Raw genomic sequence first — 21,498 nt, forward strand, 5'->3', positions numbered from 1 at the left:
AGAACAGAAATCATAGGATGTCCATATATTATATTAAAAAGTTACAGAATGTACACTGCTCCAAAAATGAAGGGAACATTTTTTAATCCGAGTATAGCATCAAGTCAATTAAACTCCTAGGATATTGTTTTGGTCAGTTAAGTAACAGAGGGTGTTGTTAATCAGTTTAAGCTATTTTGGTGTTAATGAAATTAACACGTGCACTAGATAGGCAACAATAAGACAACTTCCAAAATGGGAAAGGTTTCACAGGTGGAGGCCACTGCCATGGTTTTCCCTACTCATTTTCTTGACTGTTTTTCACTAGTTTTGCATTTGGCTAGGGTCAGTGTCACTATTGGTAGCATGAGGGGATATGTGGACCCTATAGGAGGTTGCACAGGCAGTCCCAACTCCTCCAGGATGGCACATCAATACGTGCCATTGCCAGAAGGTTTGCTGTGTCTCCTAACACAGTCTCAAGAGCATGGAGGAGATTCCAGGAGACAGGCAGTTACTCTAGGAGAGCTGGACAGGGCCATAGAAGGTCCATAACCCATCAGCAGGATCAATATCTGCTTGTTTGTGCAAAGAGGAACAGGATGAGCACTGCCAGAGCCCTACAAAATGACCTCCAGCAGGCCACTAGTGTAAAGGTCTCTCACCAAACAATCAGAAACAGACTTTATGACAGTGGCCTGAGGGCCCGACATCCTCTAATGTGCCCTGTGCTCACTGACCGGCACAGTGGGGCTTGATTGGCCTTTGCAATTGAACACCAGAATTGGTAGGTCCGCCAATGGCGCAATGTGGTTTTCACAGATGAGAGCAGGTTCACCCTGAGCGCGTGCCAGACATAAAAGGGTCTGCAGAAGCCGTGGAGAATGCCTTTAACATCGGTCAGCATGACCAGTTTTTTGTGGTAGGTCAGTGATGGTCTGGGGAGGCATATCCATGGAGGGACACACAACTCTACAGGCTAGACAAAGGCACTCTGACTGCCATAAGGTATTGGGATGAAATCCATGGACCCATTGTCTGACCATACGCTGGTGCAGTGGGTTCCTCCTGCTGCATCATTTCTTCACTTTGATTTTCGAGGTGTCTTTGAATTATGCACTCTTTAGGTTGATAATTTTCATTTCCATCAAAGATGTGGCATTCTTTCATCCCTAACACATTACCCAGTCCATATCAGCATACATATCCAGCATTATCTTTTTCCCCATTGAGATCTCGAAGTGTTTTTAAAGTTTTACTTTATTTTTTTGAGTATCATATATTAATAAACATAAATATGGTGCATATTATTGAAAACAATATCGTTGTATTCTGCAAATCTGTGCAAAGCAGGGATTAAATTATATAGGGGTCCATTTATCAACATTTTCTACCAAAATTCACACAACCTTACACAAGACTTACGCATCTTCCTAAATAAATCCTACGTGAAAAATGGGTGGATTTGGGGTGAAAACATTGATAGACTTCATAGCTACACTTTAGTTCACCACACATATTACAGTATAAATTAGTACAATCCCCTTCAAATCTACTAACTATGTAGCACAAGGGCCTGCCAGATTGGATAGTTTAAATAGGTCCTAATATTACATTTGTTAAAGTGAAACTTGGTTGCACAAAGTTTGAATGATCAGATTGTAAAGTGTGGGGTGAGCTTTAACCACTTTAAGACCGGGCCTATTTCTGACACTTGTTGTTTACAAGTTAAAATAATTTTTTGCTAGAAATTTACTTAGAACCCCCAAGCATTTTAGCATTTTAGCAGAGACCCTAGAAAATAAAATGGAGATTGTTTCAGTATTTTTTTAATTACATTTGCGCAGCGGTCTTACAAATGCACTTTTTTCGAAAAAAAAAAAAAAAGAAAACAGTAAAAGTTAGCCCAATTTCTTTCTATAATGTGAAAGATAATATTATGCCGAGTAAATAGATAATCAACATGTTATGCTTCAAAATTGCGCAAGCTCGCGAAATGGCAACAAACAATGGTACTTAAAAATCCTCATAGGCAACATTTTAAAACATTTCTACAGGTTACAAGCTTAGAGATACAGAGGAGGTCTAGGGCTCAAATTATTGCTCTCGCTTTAATGATCGCAGCAATACCTCACATGTGTGGTTTAAAGACCCTTTACAAATGTGGGTGGGACTTGCTCATGCGCTCGCTTCTGCACGCGTGCTAACGAGGACAGGGCACTTTAATTTTATTTTTTTCCTATAAATTTTATCTATTATTTTTACACAGTTTAAAAAAAAAATAAAATAAAAATGTTGATAACTTTTATTCCTATTAACTTTATTTCTATTGTAATAGAAATAGGCATGACAGGACCTCTTTGATGCGAGACCTCAGATCTTACATCTACACTAAAAGCAGAGTCATTTTTTTCATGATGAAAAAATGGGCTCTTTAACCACTTGCCGACCGCCGCACGACTATCTACGTCGGCGGTCAGCCCCTCACAGGCAAACTGACGTAGGTCTACGTCGCTTGCTTGTGAGGGTCTATGGAGCGAGCGTGCGCCCCCGGAGGCGCCCTCCCGCGTGGTCACGGACCCCCCCGCGCGTGTGACCGGCGGACCCGATGTCCGCCGGCCACTCTGCGATCGGCGGGGGAGAGGGAGAAAGTCATGTCATTCTCCCCTGTGTATGAGAGATGATCATACGGTTCTACTATGTAGAACCGTTGATCACCGTTCATACAGCTGAAGCCACAGCCAATCACAGTAGAAAGCATGCCCCTAGGGACACACACAGCCCCTCCCTCTCAAATAAAGTTAACCCCTTCACTGCCAGTGTATTTTTACAGTAACTGCATATATATAGCACTGATTACTGTAGAAATGTCACTGGTAACCCCAAAAGTGTCAAAAATGTCAGTCAAGGGTCCGATCTGTCCGCCGCAATGTCGCAGTACCGCAAAAAAAAAAAAATCGCAGATCGCCGCCATTACGCGTTAAAAAAAAAAACAACAAAAATATTTCCCTTTGTTAGTAAACGCGATAACTTTTGCGCAAACCAATCAAAATACGCTTTTTGCGATTTTTTTTACCAAACATAGGTAGCATAAAACAAATTGGCCGAAAATGTTAAAAAATTTTGATTTTTACATTTTTTTTGGGGGGAATTTCATATAAAAAAATGTGAAAAATATTGCTATTTTTGCAAAATTGACGCTCTTTTTTTGTTTATAGCGCATGATCAAAAAAAAAAAAAAAAAAAAATCGCACAGGTGATCAAATACCACCAAAAGAAAGCTCTGTTTGTGGGAAAAAAAGGACGCCAAATTCGTTTAGGTACAGCATCGCACGACCACGCAATTGTCCGTTAAAGTCACGCAGTGCCGAATTGCAAAATACCCCCTGGTCGTTTAGCAGCCAAATCCTCCGGGGCTTAAGTGGTTAAATCTGTTGCTAGGAAACAATGTTTGACATTGCTCCGGTCCTCCAAGGCCATAGAGTCGAGTGAAGGCCATCTTGCCCTCACTCGACTTCCTGCCTGTGAGGAGGGCAGACCAGATAGTTTTCTGGTAAGTGGGGAAAACGACCAAGAAGCGGCCGGGAAGTGGGGAATGCAAAAGCCCCTAATACAGGGCTCGACAAACCCCAGGCACCAGGTCGCCACGGTGACCAGAAGTTTTGTGCTGGCACCTGGTGCGCCGCTTGCATTCTCCACACACGTGCTTCCTCACTATGTATCCCGGGCTGTGCTTGCCCACCTGCAGGCCTGGGACTGGCATAACGGGTGCCAACGGGTAGAGGGAAGGGAGGAGAGGAGACACATCCGCTTTTCTTCCCTTCTAGTTGTCCCGGTTCACAGTTTCCCCAGCTATCAAGGCCGAAAAGGACTGTAATGCAGTGCGATGTGCATACATTACATTCACTGGAGCACAGAGGAGACATGCAGGGTCTTTTAGACCCTGGAGGTCTCATTAAAGAGCACCTGTCACCAAAAAAAAAAATCATCACATAGGGGACTTTTTGTCCCCTATGTGATAAGAAAAAAAAAAATGTAATAGTAAAAAGTTAAAGTTACACCCAAGCACATAAAATCCACCCCAAAAAAAAAAAATAAATTTGAGGCACCCCACATATACGCACGTTCAAACATTAAAACACACGCGGTGGAACGCCTATGCCTGAAAAGGTTGATTGCAATACATGTTACATATCCCCATGCACACCAGAATCGGAGCAATAATTCTAGCACCAAAACCTCCTTTGTAATGCCAAGATGATCACCTAAGAGGTGCTTTTAAAGCGTGGTCTATGGAAAGTATAGGGGAACTGACATGTTTAAGTTTTGACATGTTGAGTATCTATCAACTTGGTAAAACCTTCCCTTTTATATTTTACCAAAAAATTGGGTAATGTACTCTGTTTTTTTGTGCCCCTTGAAACTACCCTTTATAGTATTTTTTTTTACTGGAATGTTGGGTTTCCTAGACCTTTGTGGTAATATCGTGTGACATTGGAACTACCGCTACTTTGTTTTCTAGAGTGTCTGCTTTCAGAAAATATATAATGTTAGGGGTTTTATGTAATTCAGGCCAAAATTTTTTTTTTAACCACCTCAATACAGGGCACTTAAACCCCCTTCCTTCCCAGACCAATTTTCAGCTTTTAGCGCTGTTGCAATTTGAATGACAATTGCGCGGTCATGCAACGCTGTACCTAAACCAAATTTATGTCATTTTTTCCCCACAAATAGAGCTTTCATTTGGTGGTATTTGATCACCGTCAGGTTTTTTCTTTTTTGGTGCACAAATAAAAAAAGACTGAAAAGTTTGAAAAAAAAAAAAAAAGTTTTTTGTTTAGGTTATAAAATTTTGTAAATAGATATGTTTTTTCCTGCACTGATGAGCACTGATGATGCCGCACTGACAGGCACTGATGAGGAGACACTGATGGGGTGGCACTGATGGGGTGGCACTGATATGCAGCACTGATGGGCACTGATAGGTAGCACTGATATGCAGCACTGATGGGCACTGATATGTGGCACTGATAGATAGCACTGATATGCAGCATTGGTGGGCACTGATAGGCAGCGCTGATGGGCAGTGATAGGCAGCACTGATGGGCACTGATTGGCGGCACTGATGGGCACTGATGGGCACTGATAGTGGCACTGTTGGGCGGCAATGATCGGCACTGATGGGTGGCACTGATCGGCACTGATGGGGGGCACTGATCGGCACTGATAGGCAGCACTGGTGGGCAATAATGGGCACTGGTGGGCGGCACTGATAGATGCCATTGGTGGGCAACACTGATAGGGAGGGCACTGGGGGGCTCTCTGAGCCCTGCTTGCCATCCCTGGTGGCCATAGTGGGCATCCCTGGTGGTCATGGGTGGGCATCCCTGGTGACTTAGTGGCACCCCTCCCCCCCCCAGGGCTGCACTGGTAATCAATGTTCTGATTACCAGCACAGACCCCCCCTGTGATCAGTGAGTAATTAGAAATACTCACTGATCACCCCCGCAGCAGCACCGATCCTCTGATCTTCTCCTCACTGACAGGATCTGTCAGGAGGAGAAGAGATCGAAGCCGTTACAACGGCTCTATTTACATTACATGACGGCTGTGATTGGACACAGCCGTCATGTGATCAGGAGGGCCAATCACAGGGCCCTCCTGCCGAATGATGTCGCTCTGTGTCCGAGGGACACAGGCACATCGAGATCGCGCCGCTGCGCGTGCCCGCGGCGGCGCGATCTCTCTCCTTCTGAAGGACGTTCCGGAACGTCCATTCAGAAGGACGAGACTCCCGCCCGGCCGTATATGTACTATGGCCGGGTGGGAGGTAGTTAAAATGTGTGCAAAAAATGCAAAAACACGGCTCTGGCTCTGAAAGGGTTAAAAGGATAAGTTCACCTTCGGGAACATGTTACATGTTCCACCCGCATAATTTGTTAATTTAAAAAAGCTGGCTCCTAAATGCAAGGCAAGTTTGTCAAGCCCTACCCCAATATATAGCAGGCTGCTCACCACTTGAAAGGACAGACAGAGGGACAGGATAGCACGAGAATGGAAAAAGGAGGATAGATTCATTACAGACAGACACTCTATAAATGCAGCAGTAGCCACTGGAAGAGGAAAAATAAATCTTCAGGGAGTAGTACATTTTACATATCGGGCTGTATAGGAATTCAGTGAGAAACAACAGATACTTACAAGAAGCTGTTTAAGCCCCAGGAAGGTCTGCTCTACCGAGTTGGCGGTGAGAACCTGTCTTTTCAAGGCCGCTTGTTCGCCAAGAAAACGCAACATGAGATCCCGTACTGCATCTCCCTGAAACATAAAGTAATATAAGCCTTAGGCAAGCGCTTTGTTAGCTACAACTAGTGTGATTTCATTTTATACCCATGGAATGGACCAAAGCAATACTGCTTCCCAATACAGCATCATTCAACTATTAAAACTGATCATACATACATAGGAGTGCATTTATTAAATGATTTGGTCTTTGGAGCAGACCAAAACGAGAACATCTTTGCATAGTAACCAGCTCATATCCTCAACTTGTTCCGTTAAACTTTCAAAATGAAGGATAGAAGCGGATTGGTTGGTTTACACGCACAACTGCTCCAGATCACGACAGCTGTGGTAGGAGGAAGAGGAGTAGAAGGATTTCGAATAAAAGGAGAAGAAAGCAGCACCAGGAACACATGGCATTGACCGGAAGTCATTTATTTTATTTATTACAGCACTTTACACATATAGTATACACTCACATCAGTCCCTAACCCCAAGAAGCCTACAATGCGAGGTCCCTAACTTACATTCTAGGGCCAATTTTGAAAGGAGCCAATTAACCACTTACAAACCGCCCACCGTACGTATACTGCGGCAGGGCGGCCCTTAAAGCGCAAAATCACGTACATGTACATGATTTTGCTTTAAGGCTCTAGGGGCACACGCATACCGCCGGAGCCGCGCTCCAGCTGCGGTTAGACACAGAGGGAGCCAGTCCGCAATCACCGGTGGCCTCCCGAGATTGTCAAGGAGACTGATAAAAACAGTTGTCTACCTGTGTAAACAAGGCAGACGGCTCTTCTGTCAGACAGGAAGGGAGAGCCTGTGTTCCTAGTAATCAGGAACACAGATCTCTCTCCTACTGCAGTCAGTCCATCCCCCTACAGTTAGAAAACATTTCTTAGGAGCACACTTAACCCCTTCATTGCCCCTGATGTTAACCCCTTCTCTGTCAGTGTCCTTTGCACAGTAACAGTGCATGTTATTTAGCACTGATCACTGTATTGGTGTTACTGGTCCCAAAAACTGTCACTTAGTGTCAGATTTGTCCACTGCAATGTCGCAGTTCCGCTAATCGCCGCCATAAAAAAAAAAAAAAATATCCATAAATCTAACCCATAGTATATAAACGCTATAACCTTTGCGCAAACCAATATACGCTTTTTGGGATTTTTTTACCAAAAAAAATGTAGCAGAATACAAATTGGTATGAACTGATAAAGAAATTGGATTTTTTTATTTTTTTGGGAATGTTTAAAAGCAGAAGGTAAAATAAATATTTTTTTTCTTTACAAAATTGTTTATAGCGTAAAAAATAAAAACCGCAGAGGTGATCAAATACCATAAAAAAAAGCACTATTTGTGGGAAAAAAATGGACATCAATTTTATTTAGGTACAGTGTCACAGGACCGCACAATTGTCAGTTAAAGCAACAGAGTGCCGTATCACAAAAAAATGGCCCGGTCATTAGGGGGTAAAACCTTCCGGGGCTGAAGTGGTTAACCTACCAGCATGTCGGGAGTGTGGGAGGAAACTGGAGTACCCAGAGGAAACTCACACAGGCACAGGTAGAACATGCAAACTCCAGGCAGGGAGTGTCATGACTGGGATTTGAACTGACAACCCTAATGCTGCTAGGTAGAAGTGCTAACCACTTAGCCACTGTGTTGCCCTATATGTCCATTAATAAAATAATAATTTATTTAAAATAAATTTGGATAGAGTGGGAAGGTTTAACCTCCCTGGCGGTATGATTCTTTCAGATTTTAGATGCTGAAAGCGGTACCATTATTTTGCATGTAATTCTTAAGAATGAGCAGCCCAAACCAACTATTAGCATATTTTTTTTTACAGTGCGTTTTTCTTTATAACATCACGGGTATGATAAAGTTTGAAACACAAAATCATAAAATTATAATATAATAAAAAAACGATAAAAAAGTTAAAGTGTATATATATATATATATATATATATATATATATATATATATTACAGTAAAACTGCAGGAAAGGGCACTGGGGGGCAAACTAATGTGATTTCTTTTTTATTTTGCTTTGTATCAGTGTGTTTTACATTAGAATTTTCCGCCGGTTCCAACCCCCTGCGAACGTCACGTCGCAGGAGACGGAAGCCGGGGCACGGAGAGGATCGGGAGGAAGATCCACCGCTAGACACCGCCGGGATACATCGCTGGATCCCGGTGACAAGGTAAGTAACCCCGCTTTCAGGATCCAGCGATGCTTCTGACGGTACCCCGAGTGTGGCTCGGGGTTACCGCTTTCGGCTCTAAAATTTAACCCCGAGCCACACTCGGGAATACCGCTAAGAAGGTTAAGAACCAGGTCTGTAATGCTGGCTGTGTCCCCGATAGGGAGATTTGCTCCAATTGTCCTGATCACAAAATGTCACTAGGAATAAAAGTAAGAGCTAATGCTCAAAATTGACACCAGGACAGGAATAGAGGGGAAATCTTCAAGTGGGGCACTTGTTAATGTGACAACTACGTGGCGATTTCCTTCACATTGGAAAGACATCCTCTCATTTCACGTCGAGTCTACAGAAGGGAAATCTCCCTAATAAAAAAATTAAAAAAAAAAAAATTTGAACGCAGTTTTAACTCTTTCCTATTAAAAAATAAAAAAAATAAAAAAAATTGGCTTTAGATATACTTTAGAGAGTAACTCTTGTAGGAACCCGAAAACCATTTAGGCACGAAACACCTCTGGTTATTAAAAGTGAAGCATTATTCACTTGTGTATATTAGTCCACAAACCTCTTTGTGTTCTGATCTGCCTGCATAGCTGACAGCCACTGCATTAGCAGGTAAAAAGCTGAAGAGTGCTTTAACCACTTTACCACTAGAGGATTTAGCTGTCTTACGTCTGGGCCACTTTTTGCGATTCGGCGCTGTGCGACTTTAACTGACAATTGCGCGGTCGTGCGACGCCATACCCAAACTAAATGTATGTCCTTTTTTTCCCACAAACAGAGCTTTCTTTTGGTGGCATTTGATCACCTGTGCGATTTTTACTTTTTGCGCTATAAACAAAAAAAGAGCGTACATTTTGAAAAAACAACAATATTTTTCACATTTTTTTTATATGAAATTCCCCCCAAAAAAATATAAAAATCAAATTTTTTTTAAATTTTTGGCCAATTTGTTTTCTGCTACCTATGTTTGGTAAAAAATTCACAATAAGCGTATTTTGATTGGTTTGCGCAAAAGTTATTGCGTTTACTAACAAAGTTTTTTTAACGCGTAATGGCGGCGATCTGCGTTTTTTTTGCGGGACTGCGACATTGCGGCGGACAGATCGGACCCTTGACTGACATTTTTGACACTTTTGGGGGTACCAGTGACATTACTACAGTAATCAGTGCTATATATATGCACTGTTACTGTAAAAATGACACTGGCAGGGAAGGGGTTAATTTTATTATATGTGACACAAGGACGGATCCAGGGTTCAGCTATGCTGAACCCTGCAATCTGACCCTGCCTGTCCCTTAGGAGATCCGCCCGCTTGTGTTTACACAAGCAGGCGGATCTCCACACTAGATCCCCGACGATCGGGGAAGAGCAGCGGCAATCTCCCGCTGTGACTGAATACAGCGGGAGCAAGCCTCCGGCGGCGCGAGAAAGGGGAGTGTCTGACAACGTAGTACTATGTCGTCAGACGATAAGGAGCCACTTTGCCGCAGTAATATTACCGCAGGCAGACGTAAAGTGGTTAAAGGCTTCGTAAAAGCTGCTCCAAGCTTGTCAAATGCTTGCTGAAGCCGATACTTTCTAGACTCCGTTTTACAGGCTATTACCCATGCGTTTAATGCTTAAAGTGTATCTAAACCCAAACCCTTAGCTGTGCACATGGTAAAGGGGATGCACTGAGATGTAAGGGAGGGTGGGGGCTCTTGACTTCTGATGGTGGTGGGCTACAGATAGAACCGGCCCAGGCTCTGAGGGTGACCATAATGCTGATGCGGCCCGCAATTAAATTGAGTTTGACACCCCTGATCTAAACCATTCCATTGTAGCTCTGGCTGAATGTTTAGGTTTGTTGTCCTGCTAGAAGGTAAACCTCTGCACTAGTCTCAAGAATTTTGCAGGCTCGAACAGGTTTTCTTCTAAGATTGCCCTGTATTTGGCTCCATCCATCTTCCCATCAACTCTGACCAGCTTCCCTGTCCCTGCTGAAGAAAAGCATCCCCACAACATGATGTTGCCATCAACATGTTTCTTGGGGAGGATGATGTTTTTAGGGTGATCTGCAGTGTTAGTTTTCCGGCACACATAGTGTTTTCCCTTTTAGGCCAAAAAAATTACATTTTGGTCTCTTCTGACCAGAGTACCTTCTTCCACGTTTGCTGTGTCCCCACATGGCTTCTCGCAAACAGGACTTCTTATGGCTTTCTTCTTGCCACTCCTCCATAAAGACCAGATTTGTGGAGTGTATGACTAATAGTTGTCCTGTGGACAGATTCTCCTACCTGAGCTGTGGATCTCTGCAGCTCCTCCAGAATTACCATGGACCTCTTGGCTGCTTCTCTGATTAATGCTCTCCTTACCCAGCCTGTCAGTTTAGGTGGATGGCCATGTCTTGGTAGGTTTGCAGTTGCACCATACTATTTCCAATTTTGGATAATGGTTTGAACCAGTGCCCGTGGGATGTTCAAAACTTGGGATATTTTTTTATAACCTAACCTTGCTTTAAAAATGTATCCATAACTTTATCCCTGACCTGTCTGGTGTGTTCCTTGGCCTTCATTATGTGGTTTGTTCACTAAGGTTCTCTAACAAACTTCTGAGGGCTTTACAGAACAGCTGTATTTATACGGAAATTAAAATTACACACAGACGGACTCTATTTACCAATTAGGCGACTTCTGAAGGCAATTGGTTCCACTAGAATTTAGTCAGCAGGTTTTAGAAAAAAATGGATTTTTCTAAGATCTTACCGTAAAATCCTTTTCTCTTAAGCTCATTGACAGACGTAGTCTTCTTGATTCTCAAGAGCTGGGTTATGTTGTCTCCGCAGGAGTAGGACTAGGCAGAAAGACAAAACGTTTTGGCTCCACCTTAGGGGCAGTCCCTGAGGGTATATCCTCCCTCTCTCTGCTACAGGGAATCAGTTCTGTTCTAAAGCAGTAACAGAGAATTTAACCCAACCCAATGATAGAGGGGCGGGTACTACGTCTGTCAATGAGCTTAAGAGAAAAGGATTTTACGGTAAGATCTTACAAAAATCCATTTTTCTCTATCGCTCATTGACAGACGTAGTCTTCTTGATTCTCAAGAGCTGGGACATCCAGAAGCAGTGCCACAAATGAGGGGTGGGATTGACAAAATCAAATCCAATCTAGAAGGCCCAACCGGTGCCAAACTAGAAGTTTTAAAGGCTCATTATAAACAAAGAATGAGACTCAAATAAAAATTCCAACGGAAAAAACCCTCGAGGTAGACCACTGGTCTCCTCAAATGGCGGCCTGCAAAACCTTGCGGCCAAACGAGGCATCAGACGATGCCATTACATCAACTTTATAATGTTTTGTAAAGGTATGCACCGACGACCAGGTAGCCGCCTTGCACACCTGGACCACTGACGCCTGATGGCGAAAGGCCCATGACGCACTAAGTGCCCGAGTGGAGTGCGCCTTAACAGGGAACGGGGGCTCCCGACCCTTAATAGAATAAGCCTGTACTACCGTCTGTCTGATCCATCTGGAAATGGTCGCGGCAGATGCAGGCAACCCCTTTTTGGGTCCATCTGGGATCACAAAAAGTGAATCCGTCTTGCGAAACGAGTCTGTCGTTTTCAAGTATACCCTGATCGCCCGGACCACATCCAAGGAGTGTAAAGCAAACTCCCGAAGATGACTGGGCTTAGGACACAGGGAAGGTAATACAATTTCTTCATTCAGATGAAATTCTGAAACCACTTTTGGTAGGAAGGATGGATTCGGACGAAGAACCACCTTATCTCTATGAACCACCAGATATGGTGAACGACAAGATAATGCGGCCAGTTCTGACACCCTGCGTGCAGAAGTAATAGCCACCAAGAAGGCCACCTTCTGGGACAACGTAGGTAGAGGAATCTCCCTAATATCTTCAAAGGGAGGTTTCTGAAGAACCGACAACACTAAATTAAGATCCCAGGGGGGTAACGGCGCGCGCACTGGCGGAGCCAGATGTCGCACCCCCTGGATGAAATTCCGCACCAAGGAATGAGTAGCCAAAGGCTTCTGAAAGAAGATAGCTAATGCTGAGACCTGACCCTTGATAGTACTCAAGGCCAGTTTCTGCTCAACCCCTTGTTGCAGAAAAGCTAATATTCGACTAATCGAATAAGACCGAGGACGGAACCCCAAAGGTTCACACCATGCAATGTAGGACTTCCATGTGCGATGATAAATCTTTCTGGAAGTCGCTTTCCTTGCTTCAACTAGAGTAGGAATAACTGAAGCTGACAATCCCTTGTCCTTCAGCACCTGGGTCTCAATAGCCAGGCCGTTAAAGCCAGCGATCGTAAAGCAGGATGGAAGATCGGTCCCTGAGACAGTAGGTCCTCCCTGAGAGGAAGTCTCCACGGGACGTCCGCCACCAGTCTCACCACGTCGGCGTACCAAGCTCGACGAGGCCAGTCCGGAGCTACCAGAATTACTGGAATTCCTTCCTCCTCTATCCTGCGAAGAAGTCTTGGCAGTAACGCGAGAGGAGGGAAGGCATACATTAGCTGGTATTGCCCCCACGGGGCGATCAGTGCGTCTGCGGTTTCTGCTAGAGGATCGCGGGAGCGAGCCACGAATCTCTGAACTTTCCTGTTGAATCGTGATGCCAACAGATCCACATCCGGGGTGCCCCACCGTAGGCACAACTGGTGGAAAACATCTGGATGGAGGGACCATTCCCCCTGATCCAGAGTCTGACGGCTGAGATAATCTGCCTGCCAATTCTCCACCCCCGGAATGAACACCGCAGAGATTGCTGGAACAAATCGTTCCGCCCAGCGAAGAATGCAAGCCACTTCTTTGGCCGCTCGGACACTCTTGGTGCCCCCCTGGTGATTGACATAAGCCACGGCCGTGGCATTGTCCGACTGGATCCGAACCGGGCTGCCCTGGAGCTGCTCGGTCCAGTGAATCAGACAAAGTCTGATCGCTCTCAGTTCCAATACATTTATCGGTAACCTGGATTCTTCCGGGGACCAAAGTCCCTGGACAGATAACTGACCGAGAATTCCTCCCCATCCGGATAGACTGGCATCCGTGGTCACTGTCGTCCAATATATTGGCAGAAATGACTTTCCCTGGCTGAGCATCGGAGACCGAAGCCACCACACCAGAGACTCTCTGGTCTGTTTGCTCAATCGGATCTGATTGTCCAGGGATTCCGGATTCCGATTCCATCTGAGAAGAATCTCTTGCTGAAGAATTCGGGTATGGGACTGGGCAAATGGGACTGCTTCGAACGAAGCCACCATCAACCCCAGAACCCTCATGCAAGTCCGAAGGGAAGACCAGCTGTTGGACAGTAACAACTGGACTGCTGATTGAATCTTTCGGAGTTTCCCTACCGGAAGAAAAACTCTTGTCCTGACTGTGTCTAGAATTAGACCCAGATATTCGAGCCTCTGGGTGGGAACCAGAAATGACTTTTGCTGGTTCACCAGCCACCCGAATTCCTGTAAAGAAATCATAGTAATTTCTATGTTTTGTAGCAAGGTCCGAGGAGACTCTGCATGAAGCAGAAGATCGTCTAGGTAACCAAGGATCGATATGCCTCTTTGGCGCAGAAGTGCCAACATTGGGGCCAACACCTTCGTGAAGACCCGCGGAGCCGTGGCGAGACCGAAAGGTAACGCCACAAACTGATAGTGGTTCTCTTCTACGGAAAAACGTAGAAACCGCTGATGTCCTGCGAAAATGGGAATGTGAAGATATGCGTCCTTGATGTCTATGGACGCTAGGACATCCCCTGGATGCAGGAAGGCTGCTACTGTGCGAATGGACTCCATTCTGAATCTTCTTATGTTGACAAAAGAATTGAGTGCCCTTAAGTCCAGAATTGGACGCACTTTGCCCTCTTTCCTGGGTATTGTAAATAGGTTTGAATAAAACCCTTGAAACCGTTCTGTCCAAGGAACGTGGACTACCACTCCTTGTTGTAGTAAATCTGTGACTGCTCTCCGCAGATCTTCTAAACGATCCGGGGATAGTTGGATATTGGAAGGGAAGAATCACGCCGGTGGGAGAGATCGAAACTCGATCTTGTACCCTGACCTTATGACTTCGCAAACCCATTTGTCCGGGATTCTGGAAAGCCATGGATCCGGGAACCGGCGAAGACGTCCCCCCACCCCAGTTATGGGTGGGGGCGCACCTTCAGGCTTTGGACGGTTTATCTTCAGGTCTGGAGGGGGCGGGCTTTTGCTTGCCCGACCAACGACCCCTGACGCCTCCTGCAGGAGCTTTGGAGGACTTAATTTTTTCACCCGCGGGACGAAAAAACCTCTTGTGAGCAGAAAAAGAAGGCCCTCGTCTTTGACGAGTTCCTTTACCTTTAAAATTTTGCGGTAAAAAGGTGCTCTTTCCACCCGTGAGATCCTTAATGATCTCATCTAAGTTGGCTCCAAATAGACGCTCTCCTAAAAAGGGGATATTAGCCAATGCTTTTTTGGAACCTTGGTCGGCTAACCAACCTTTTAGCCACAGTGTACGCCTGAGAACCACTGCTGAGACTGATGCTCGCGCCAATAATGGAGTGGCGTCTAACGCCGCATCACACACAAACTGTAACCCTAAAAAATGTCTTTTTCTAAAGAAAAAAGTCTTGCCAGGACCAAAAGATCCCAGCAAGGAACTTAGGTCCTTACTCCTGACTAGACAGAAAAAAACTGATTCCCTGTAGCAGAGAGAGGGAGGATATACCCTCAGGGACTGCCCCTAAGGTGGAGCCAGAACGTTTTGTCTTTCTGCCTAGTCCTACTCCTGCGGAGACAACATAACCCAGCTCTTGAGAATCAAGAAGACTACGTCTGTCAATGAGCGATAGAGAAAAGGGGGCTGAACACCGTAAAAATGCATGCGACACTTTTTAGATATTTGTAAAAAAATTTGAAAATTATTTTTCCATTTTCCTTTTTTCCTTCCACTTCACAATTATGTGCCACTTTGTGTTGGTCTATTGCATAAAATCACAATAAAATAGATTTAGGTTTTTGATTCTAACATGACAAAATGTGGAACACTTCAATGGGTATGAATACTTTTTCAAGGCACTGTACATAAGCACCCCCCCCCCCCCCCCCCCGTAATGGAGATGAGAGGAGATGTTCAAATTAGCAAAGCAGACTAGGGTGTCAACACTCATTCACTGTATCAATGGAGGAAATAAGTTGTTGCCCTCATTTGAACACCTCCACTTATTTCCATTGTCTAGAAAAAGTTATGTGGTTCACAGAAGTTACTTCCTTCCCAACTATGTTACTGGCGGGATCACCAGGTAAAAATAAAGAAAACGAAAAAAAAAAGCCTGAACTCAATAAAAACACTTTGCAGATAGATGTGGTGGCTGCCTCAGTGGCAGAACTACCAGGGTCGCAAAGGCCATACTTGCAACTGGGACCCAGCATTCTGCCACTGTGGGGGCCCAGAATCCCTGGGGTTTTGTGAGGGGATGCTGAGTATGCTGAGTCCCGGAGCTCCAGTTACTTGCCTAATCGTTCCCGGGGTCCCACACTAGCGATCATACCCTCCATGGCAGCCAGCATGTCTCAGCGCCGCCTGCTGGCACACAGAGCTCACTGAAGCCAGCTCCTCCTCCTCGGCTCTGATATTCTCCTGAAAACAGACAGGAGGAGTGACATTGCATTGCAACAACAGCACTGATGATCTGAGGTCTGTATGGAAGTATATATACAGTGAAGATAGAGTAACTGGGGGTAGGGTGGCTGGGGGTTGGGTAGGTTATAAGCATATCTACCTGAAAAAGTGTGATTGGGGGGGGGAGGAGGGTAAGAGGATGTGTGATGGGCGTTGCTTTGGAAGGGGAGGGGACTTGTGCACAAATCCTTTCCCCTCCCAAAGCACTCCTCAGAACATATCCTCTTACCACCCCCTCTCATAAATCAAAGGGATGCCTACTGCCATAGGGGGAAATTGTGGTGTCTGTGACCCCTGCCACCCATAAGAAGGGGGGGGGGTGCCCTAGGTGTCCACTCTGGCGCATCCGTCAGGGGGTTTTAGCAACTTGCCCCTGTCAGGCAAGTTACTGGATCCAAGTGCCACAACTTGGCACGGATTTAGGGGACACCAGGAATTTATTCAAATCTTGGGATGGTCCTGCCAAAACCGGTAGTTAGGAGCAGGGGCATGCGTATCTCTGTAGTTCAGCTGGGTAAGCGGATGAAACTGAGATTTCAGTTCTGTTCACAGGAAGTTAAAAGGACTCTGGATTTCTTATAATATCAAGGAATATATTTCTGTACTTGGAGAAAATGTATTTTACCTGAAAAAAGACAACTGCAACATTGAAGGACGGGTAAGCTGCAATATGACATTTTTTGATTTTTTTTAGGTTTAAAATAGGAGGTAAAATAAAGGATTTAGATACATAAACTCCCTAAAATGTGTAATATAACAGTCTTGACAATGAACAGTGAAACAGTGCACTGATGTACAATAGTCAGCAAATCCAAAGCAGCACTCTTTGTTACTTCCCACCCAGGACATTGTAAAATGACAGGGGGGCAGGGATTACTATTGTTCCGGAAGGATGCCATATGACGTCCTCCCAGAATGGGTTGCACTCTGGACCAATAGGTCAACAGCTGTGTCCATCAGACACAGCCGAAGACTGATCAGTGTACTGGATTGCTGCCGGTACCATGTGATCACTGTGACCAATCACAGCAGATCCCATACCAATTGTAAAAAATGAATAGCTTCCTTTCATGCCATTCATGGTGTTGCTAGCTGTGACTGGTCACAGTGATCACATGGTACAGACAGGCCAATCACAGTATAACCTAAATGAAAAACGCTTTTTTTTTCCTTCAAACTTTTCAGCCTTTTTTCATTTATTTAGTAAAAAATAAAAAACCCAGTGGTGTTTAAATACCACCATAAGAAAGCTCTATTTCTGTGAAAAAAAAAAAACTATAAGAATTTAAATTTGGGTACAGTCAATTGACATGCAAAGTATGACAGCCCTGAAAGCTGAAAAATTGGCCTGGGCAGGAAGGGGGTACAAGCATCCTATATTGAAGTGGGACAAAGACGCACAAATGTAAAAAATGTCATTACATTGTACACCATATCTCATATATATATATATATATATATATATATATATATATATATATATATATATATATATATATATATATATATATATATCTCTATCTATCAGGGCTTGACAAATTTTCCTGAAATCTAGGAGCCAGCTAAAAAAGTTAGGAGCCAGTTTTTTTTTTTTTTTAAACAACCAAGCTTTATTTAAAAAAAGAAAAACATACTAAATTTACACAAAGGACGACAAGAACACCACTCTCCTCTATAGTAGGGCTGCAACTAACGATTAATTTGTCTGTCGACTAATCTATCGATTATTTTTACGATTAGTCGACTAATCTAACGATTATTTTTATTTTATTTTTTTTGCTTAGTGTTTTTTTGATTAGCTAATTAATACTGTAATTAATATAGACCCCTCAGTAAGCCCCCCTCCCACTACAGACCCCTCAGTAAGCCCCCCTCCCAGTACAGACCCCCACAGTAAGCCCTCCCACCTAGTACAGACCACTTAGTATGCCCCCCTCCCAGTACAGACCCCCCCAGTAAGCCCTCCCACCCAGTACAGACCCCTTAGTAAGCCCCCTCCCAGTTCAGACCACTCAGTAAGCCCTCCCACCTAGTACATACCACTTACTAAGCCCCCCCCCCCCCAGTTCAGACCCCTCAGTAAGCCCTCCCACCTAGTACAGACCACTTACTAAACCCCCCTCCCAGTACAGACCCCTCAGTAAGCCCTCCCACCCAGTACAGACCACTTAGTAAGCCCCCCTCCCAGTGCAGACCCCTCAGTAAGCCCTCCCACCTAGTACAGTATGTACTGGGTGGGAGGGCTTACTGAGGGGTCTTCACTGGGAGGGGGGGGGGCTTACTAAGGGGTCTGTACTGGAAGGGGGGCTTACTAAGTGGTCTGTACTGTACAGACCACTTAGTAAGCCCCCCTCCCAGTACACTAGTACAGACCCCTCAGTAAGCCCTCCAACCTAGTACAGACCCCTTAATAAGCCCCCCCTCCCAGTACAGACCCCCCAGTAAGCCCTCCCACCCAGTACAGACCCCTTAGTAAGCCCCCCTCCCAGTTCAGACCCCTCAGTAAGCCCTCCCACCTAGTACAGGGCTTACTGAGGGGTCTGCACTGGGAGGGGGGGGGGCTTACTAAGTGGTCTGTACTGGGTGGGAGGGCTTACTGGGGGGTCTGTACTGGGAGGGGGGCTTACTAAGTGGTCTGTACTGTACAGACCACTTAGTAAGCCCCCCCTCCCAGTACAGACCCCCCAGTAAGCCCTCCCACCTAGTACAGGCCATTACAAGCCGGTGTAGCGCCGAAGCTGGGTGATCGGGGAGGATGGCGAATGTGTTGCGGCAGAAGCTGTGGCAGTACAGGGAGTACAGGGGTGCTGGAGACGATCAGCGCTCACCTCTCGTCTCCGACGGAGCCCGGCGGGGGAATTTCAACCGGCCGGCCGCCGCGCCGCTTGAAGCATTGCCGGCCGGGTGAAATTGTGACGGGGGCGTGTGACGTCACGCGTTGACGCTTTTTCCGCACGTCGACGATTTTTTGTAGTCGACGTAGTCGACGCGTCGTGGCAGCCCTACTCTATAGCGCAATCGGATGGAAACAGACTGTCTGTCTGTTTCCATCCGATGCCATCTGATCCGATCCATGGGATGGATAGAAAATGGATCCACCATCGGTCTGTTTTTGGCAGACAGGATCAGATGGCGGCAGATTACTGCTCCATAGAGGAGACTGAAGGGTCCGATCAGGTCTGCCTGAAAAACTGACAGGCGAACCTGATCAGACAGCCAGTGTTAAAGGGGCCTTCGGCTGTGGCATGGCGATGAGGAAAAAAAAAAAAAAATATATATATATATATATATATTTTTTTTTTTTATAATTGAAAAAAGAAAAATAATTTTTATAATAATTTTAAAAAAATTATTATTAATAATAATAATAATAATAATCATAATAACCACGCTCCCTGTTTACTTACCTTTTAAGCAAAGGTAAGTGGACAGGGAGACGAAGCCTGCAAAAAACTTCCCTCTCATCTCCACTTGGGGAAGGAGATGGACAGGCATTGCGGACAGGCAGGGGAAACAGCCATTAGTTACTGCTTGTCAAACTCCCGGCCACCACAAGAGGGTGCCAGTTCCCCGTTCTCTCACTGAAGAAGGCCGAAAAGCCACGGCCTCAATTTTCGTACGGTGCGTGCACTCGGTGAGTGGTTGGGGGGGGGGGGGGCGCAAAAGGGACAGGACACCTCTTGCAGTGCACACCAGGCGCCAGGTCGCTAATTCTAGTCGCCAATGCGACCTGGGTTTGTCGAGCCCTGATAGAGATTATATATATATATATATATATATATATATACACATATATACACACACATATACACACACATACATATACATACATACATACATACACACATATACAAGCACAAAAATGAAAAGTCAGCAGTTACACATACTGTGGCTGCTGGCTTTTAATATTAGGACACTTACCTGTCCTGGAATCCAGCGATCCCAAGCCGATGTTTGCATCGGCTGTCCGGTGCTGCCGCTGCCATTGCCGGTAAGGGAACACGGCATTGAAGCTTTGCGGCTTTACAGCCGGTTCCCTACTGCGCATGTGGAAAGTGCGCTGCACTCTCTTACTGGCTTGGCAGCAGAGGAAAGAGAAGGCAGGCCGAACTGCAGACGTACCTCACCTTTGTGAAGTCTGATGGAAGTGGGGACAGGGCAACTGTCAAAAACAGGTACCCGCTCCCCCCGAAAGGTGCAAAATGTGGCACCAAAGGGGGAAGGAATTTGATAATTAGATTAGGAATTAGATAAATGCAAGTTTCACCTTTGAAGTGAAACTCTGCTTTAACTAGTGCTGGACATGTCCAAAAAAAATTAGTTAGAACTTACCGGTAACTCTGTTTCCAGGAGTCTTCCAGGACAACCCTTGAGAGAGATGGAGCTCCTCCTACCAGACCGGAAACACATTGCCATCAGCTCTTTAAAAGGCGGTCCCTCAGGCACCTGGTCAGTTTTATCCAAGAACCGAAGGACAGAGCTGAAAAACAGTTAAAACACAGTACGGAACAGTACATCAATTCATTTTATCAATGTAGAAGCAAAAGGGTGGGAACCTGCTGTCCTGGAAGACTCCTGGAAACAGAGTTACCGGTAAGTTCTAACTCTGATTTTTCCCCAGTCGACTTCCAGGACAGCCCTTGAGAGGATTAACAAGTACTCACCCAGTTCCTTTCAGGGGGGGGACCACTGCTTGGAGGACTTTCCTTCCAAACACCTGATCCTGGCTACCCAAAACATCCAGACGGTAGTGTCGGACGAACGTTGACATGCTTGACCACGTTGCGGCCTTGCAAATCTGCTCAGGGGTAGCACCGGCTCTTTCTGCCCAAGATGTGGCTAAAGCCCTTGTGGAGTGTGCCTTGAGTCCCTCTGGAGAGTCTAGGTGCAAGATTTTGTATCCCTCTGAGATAGCCATCTTGATCCATCTGGCTATGGTCCCTTTGGAAGCCTGCTTCCCCTTGCGTTTTCTTGAGAACAGGATAAACAGGGACTCTGATGTTCTGAAGCCCTTTGTGGCTTCTAGGTATGCAATGAGGCACCTTCTGACATCCAAATGGTGTAGTTGTTCTTCCTTGTCATTGGATGGCCTATTGCAGAAGGAGGGTAGTATTATGTCCTGGCTTCTGTGAAAGGTAGAGGCGACCTTGGGTATAAAGGTTTGGTCGGTCCTGAGTATGACCCTATCCTCAAGAATCTGTATGAAGGGTTCTCTAACAGAAAGGGCTTGTAGTTCGCTAACTCTGCGAGCGGAGGTTATAGCGATAAGAAAGATTGTCTTCAGGGTAATCGATCTTAAGGAAGCCTCTGATAATGGCTCAAAGGGTTCCCTAATAAGCGCCCTTAATACGAT

The 21,498-nt window shown here is 45.3% G+C and overlaps 1 protein-coding gene across 1 annotated transcript in view; it reads right to left on the bottom strand.

Moving 5' to 3' along the window:
• Positions 1–21,498, bottom strand: part of TRAPPC12 (trafficking protein particle complex subunit 12) — a 313,601-nt gene that overhangs the window by 268,844 nt on the left and 23,259 nt on the right. Inside the window, exon 3 of the mRNA XM_082251892.1 lies at positions 6,181–6,297. Coding sequence (XP_082108018.1) covers positions 6,181–6,297 — 117 coding nt within the window. The remainder of the gene's footprint in view (positions 1–6,180; positions 6,298–21,498) is intronic.

Source organism: Pelophylax lessonae, assembly GCF_965119305.1.
Source record: "Pelophylax lessonae genome assembly, chromosome: 3".
Lineage (NCBI taxonomy): Eukaryota > Metazoa > Chordata > Amphibia > Anura > Ranidae > Pelophylax > Pelophylax lessonae.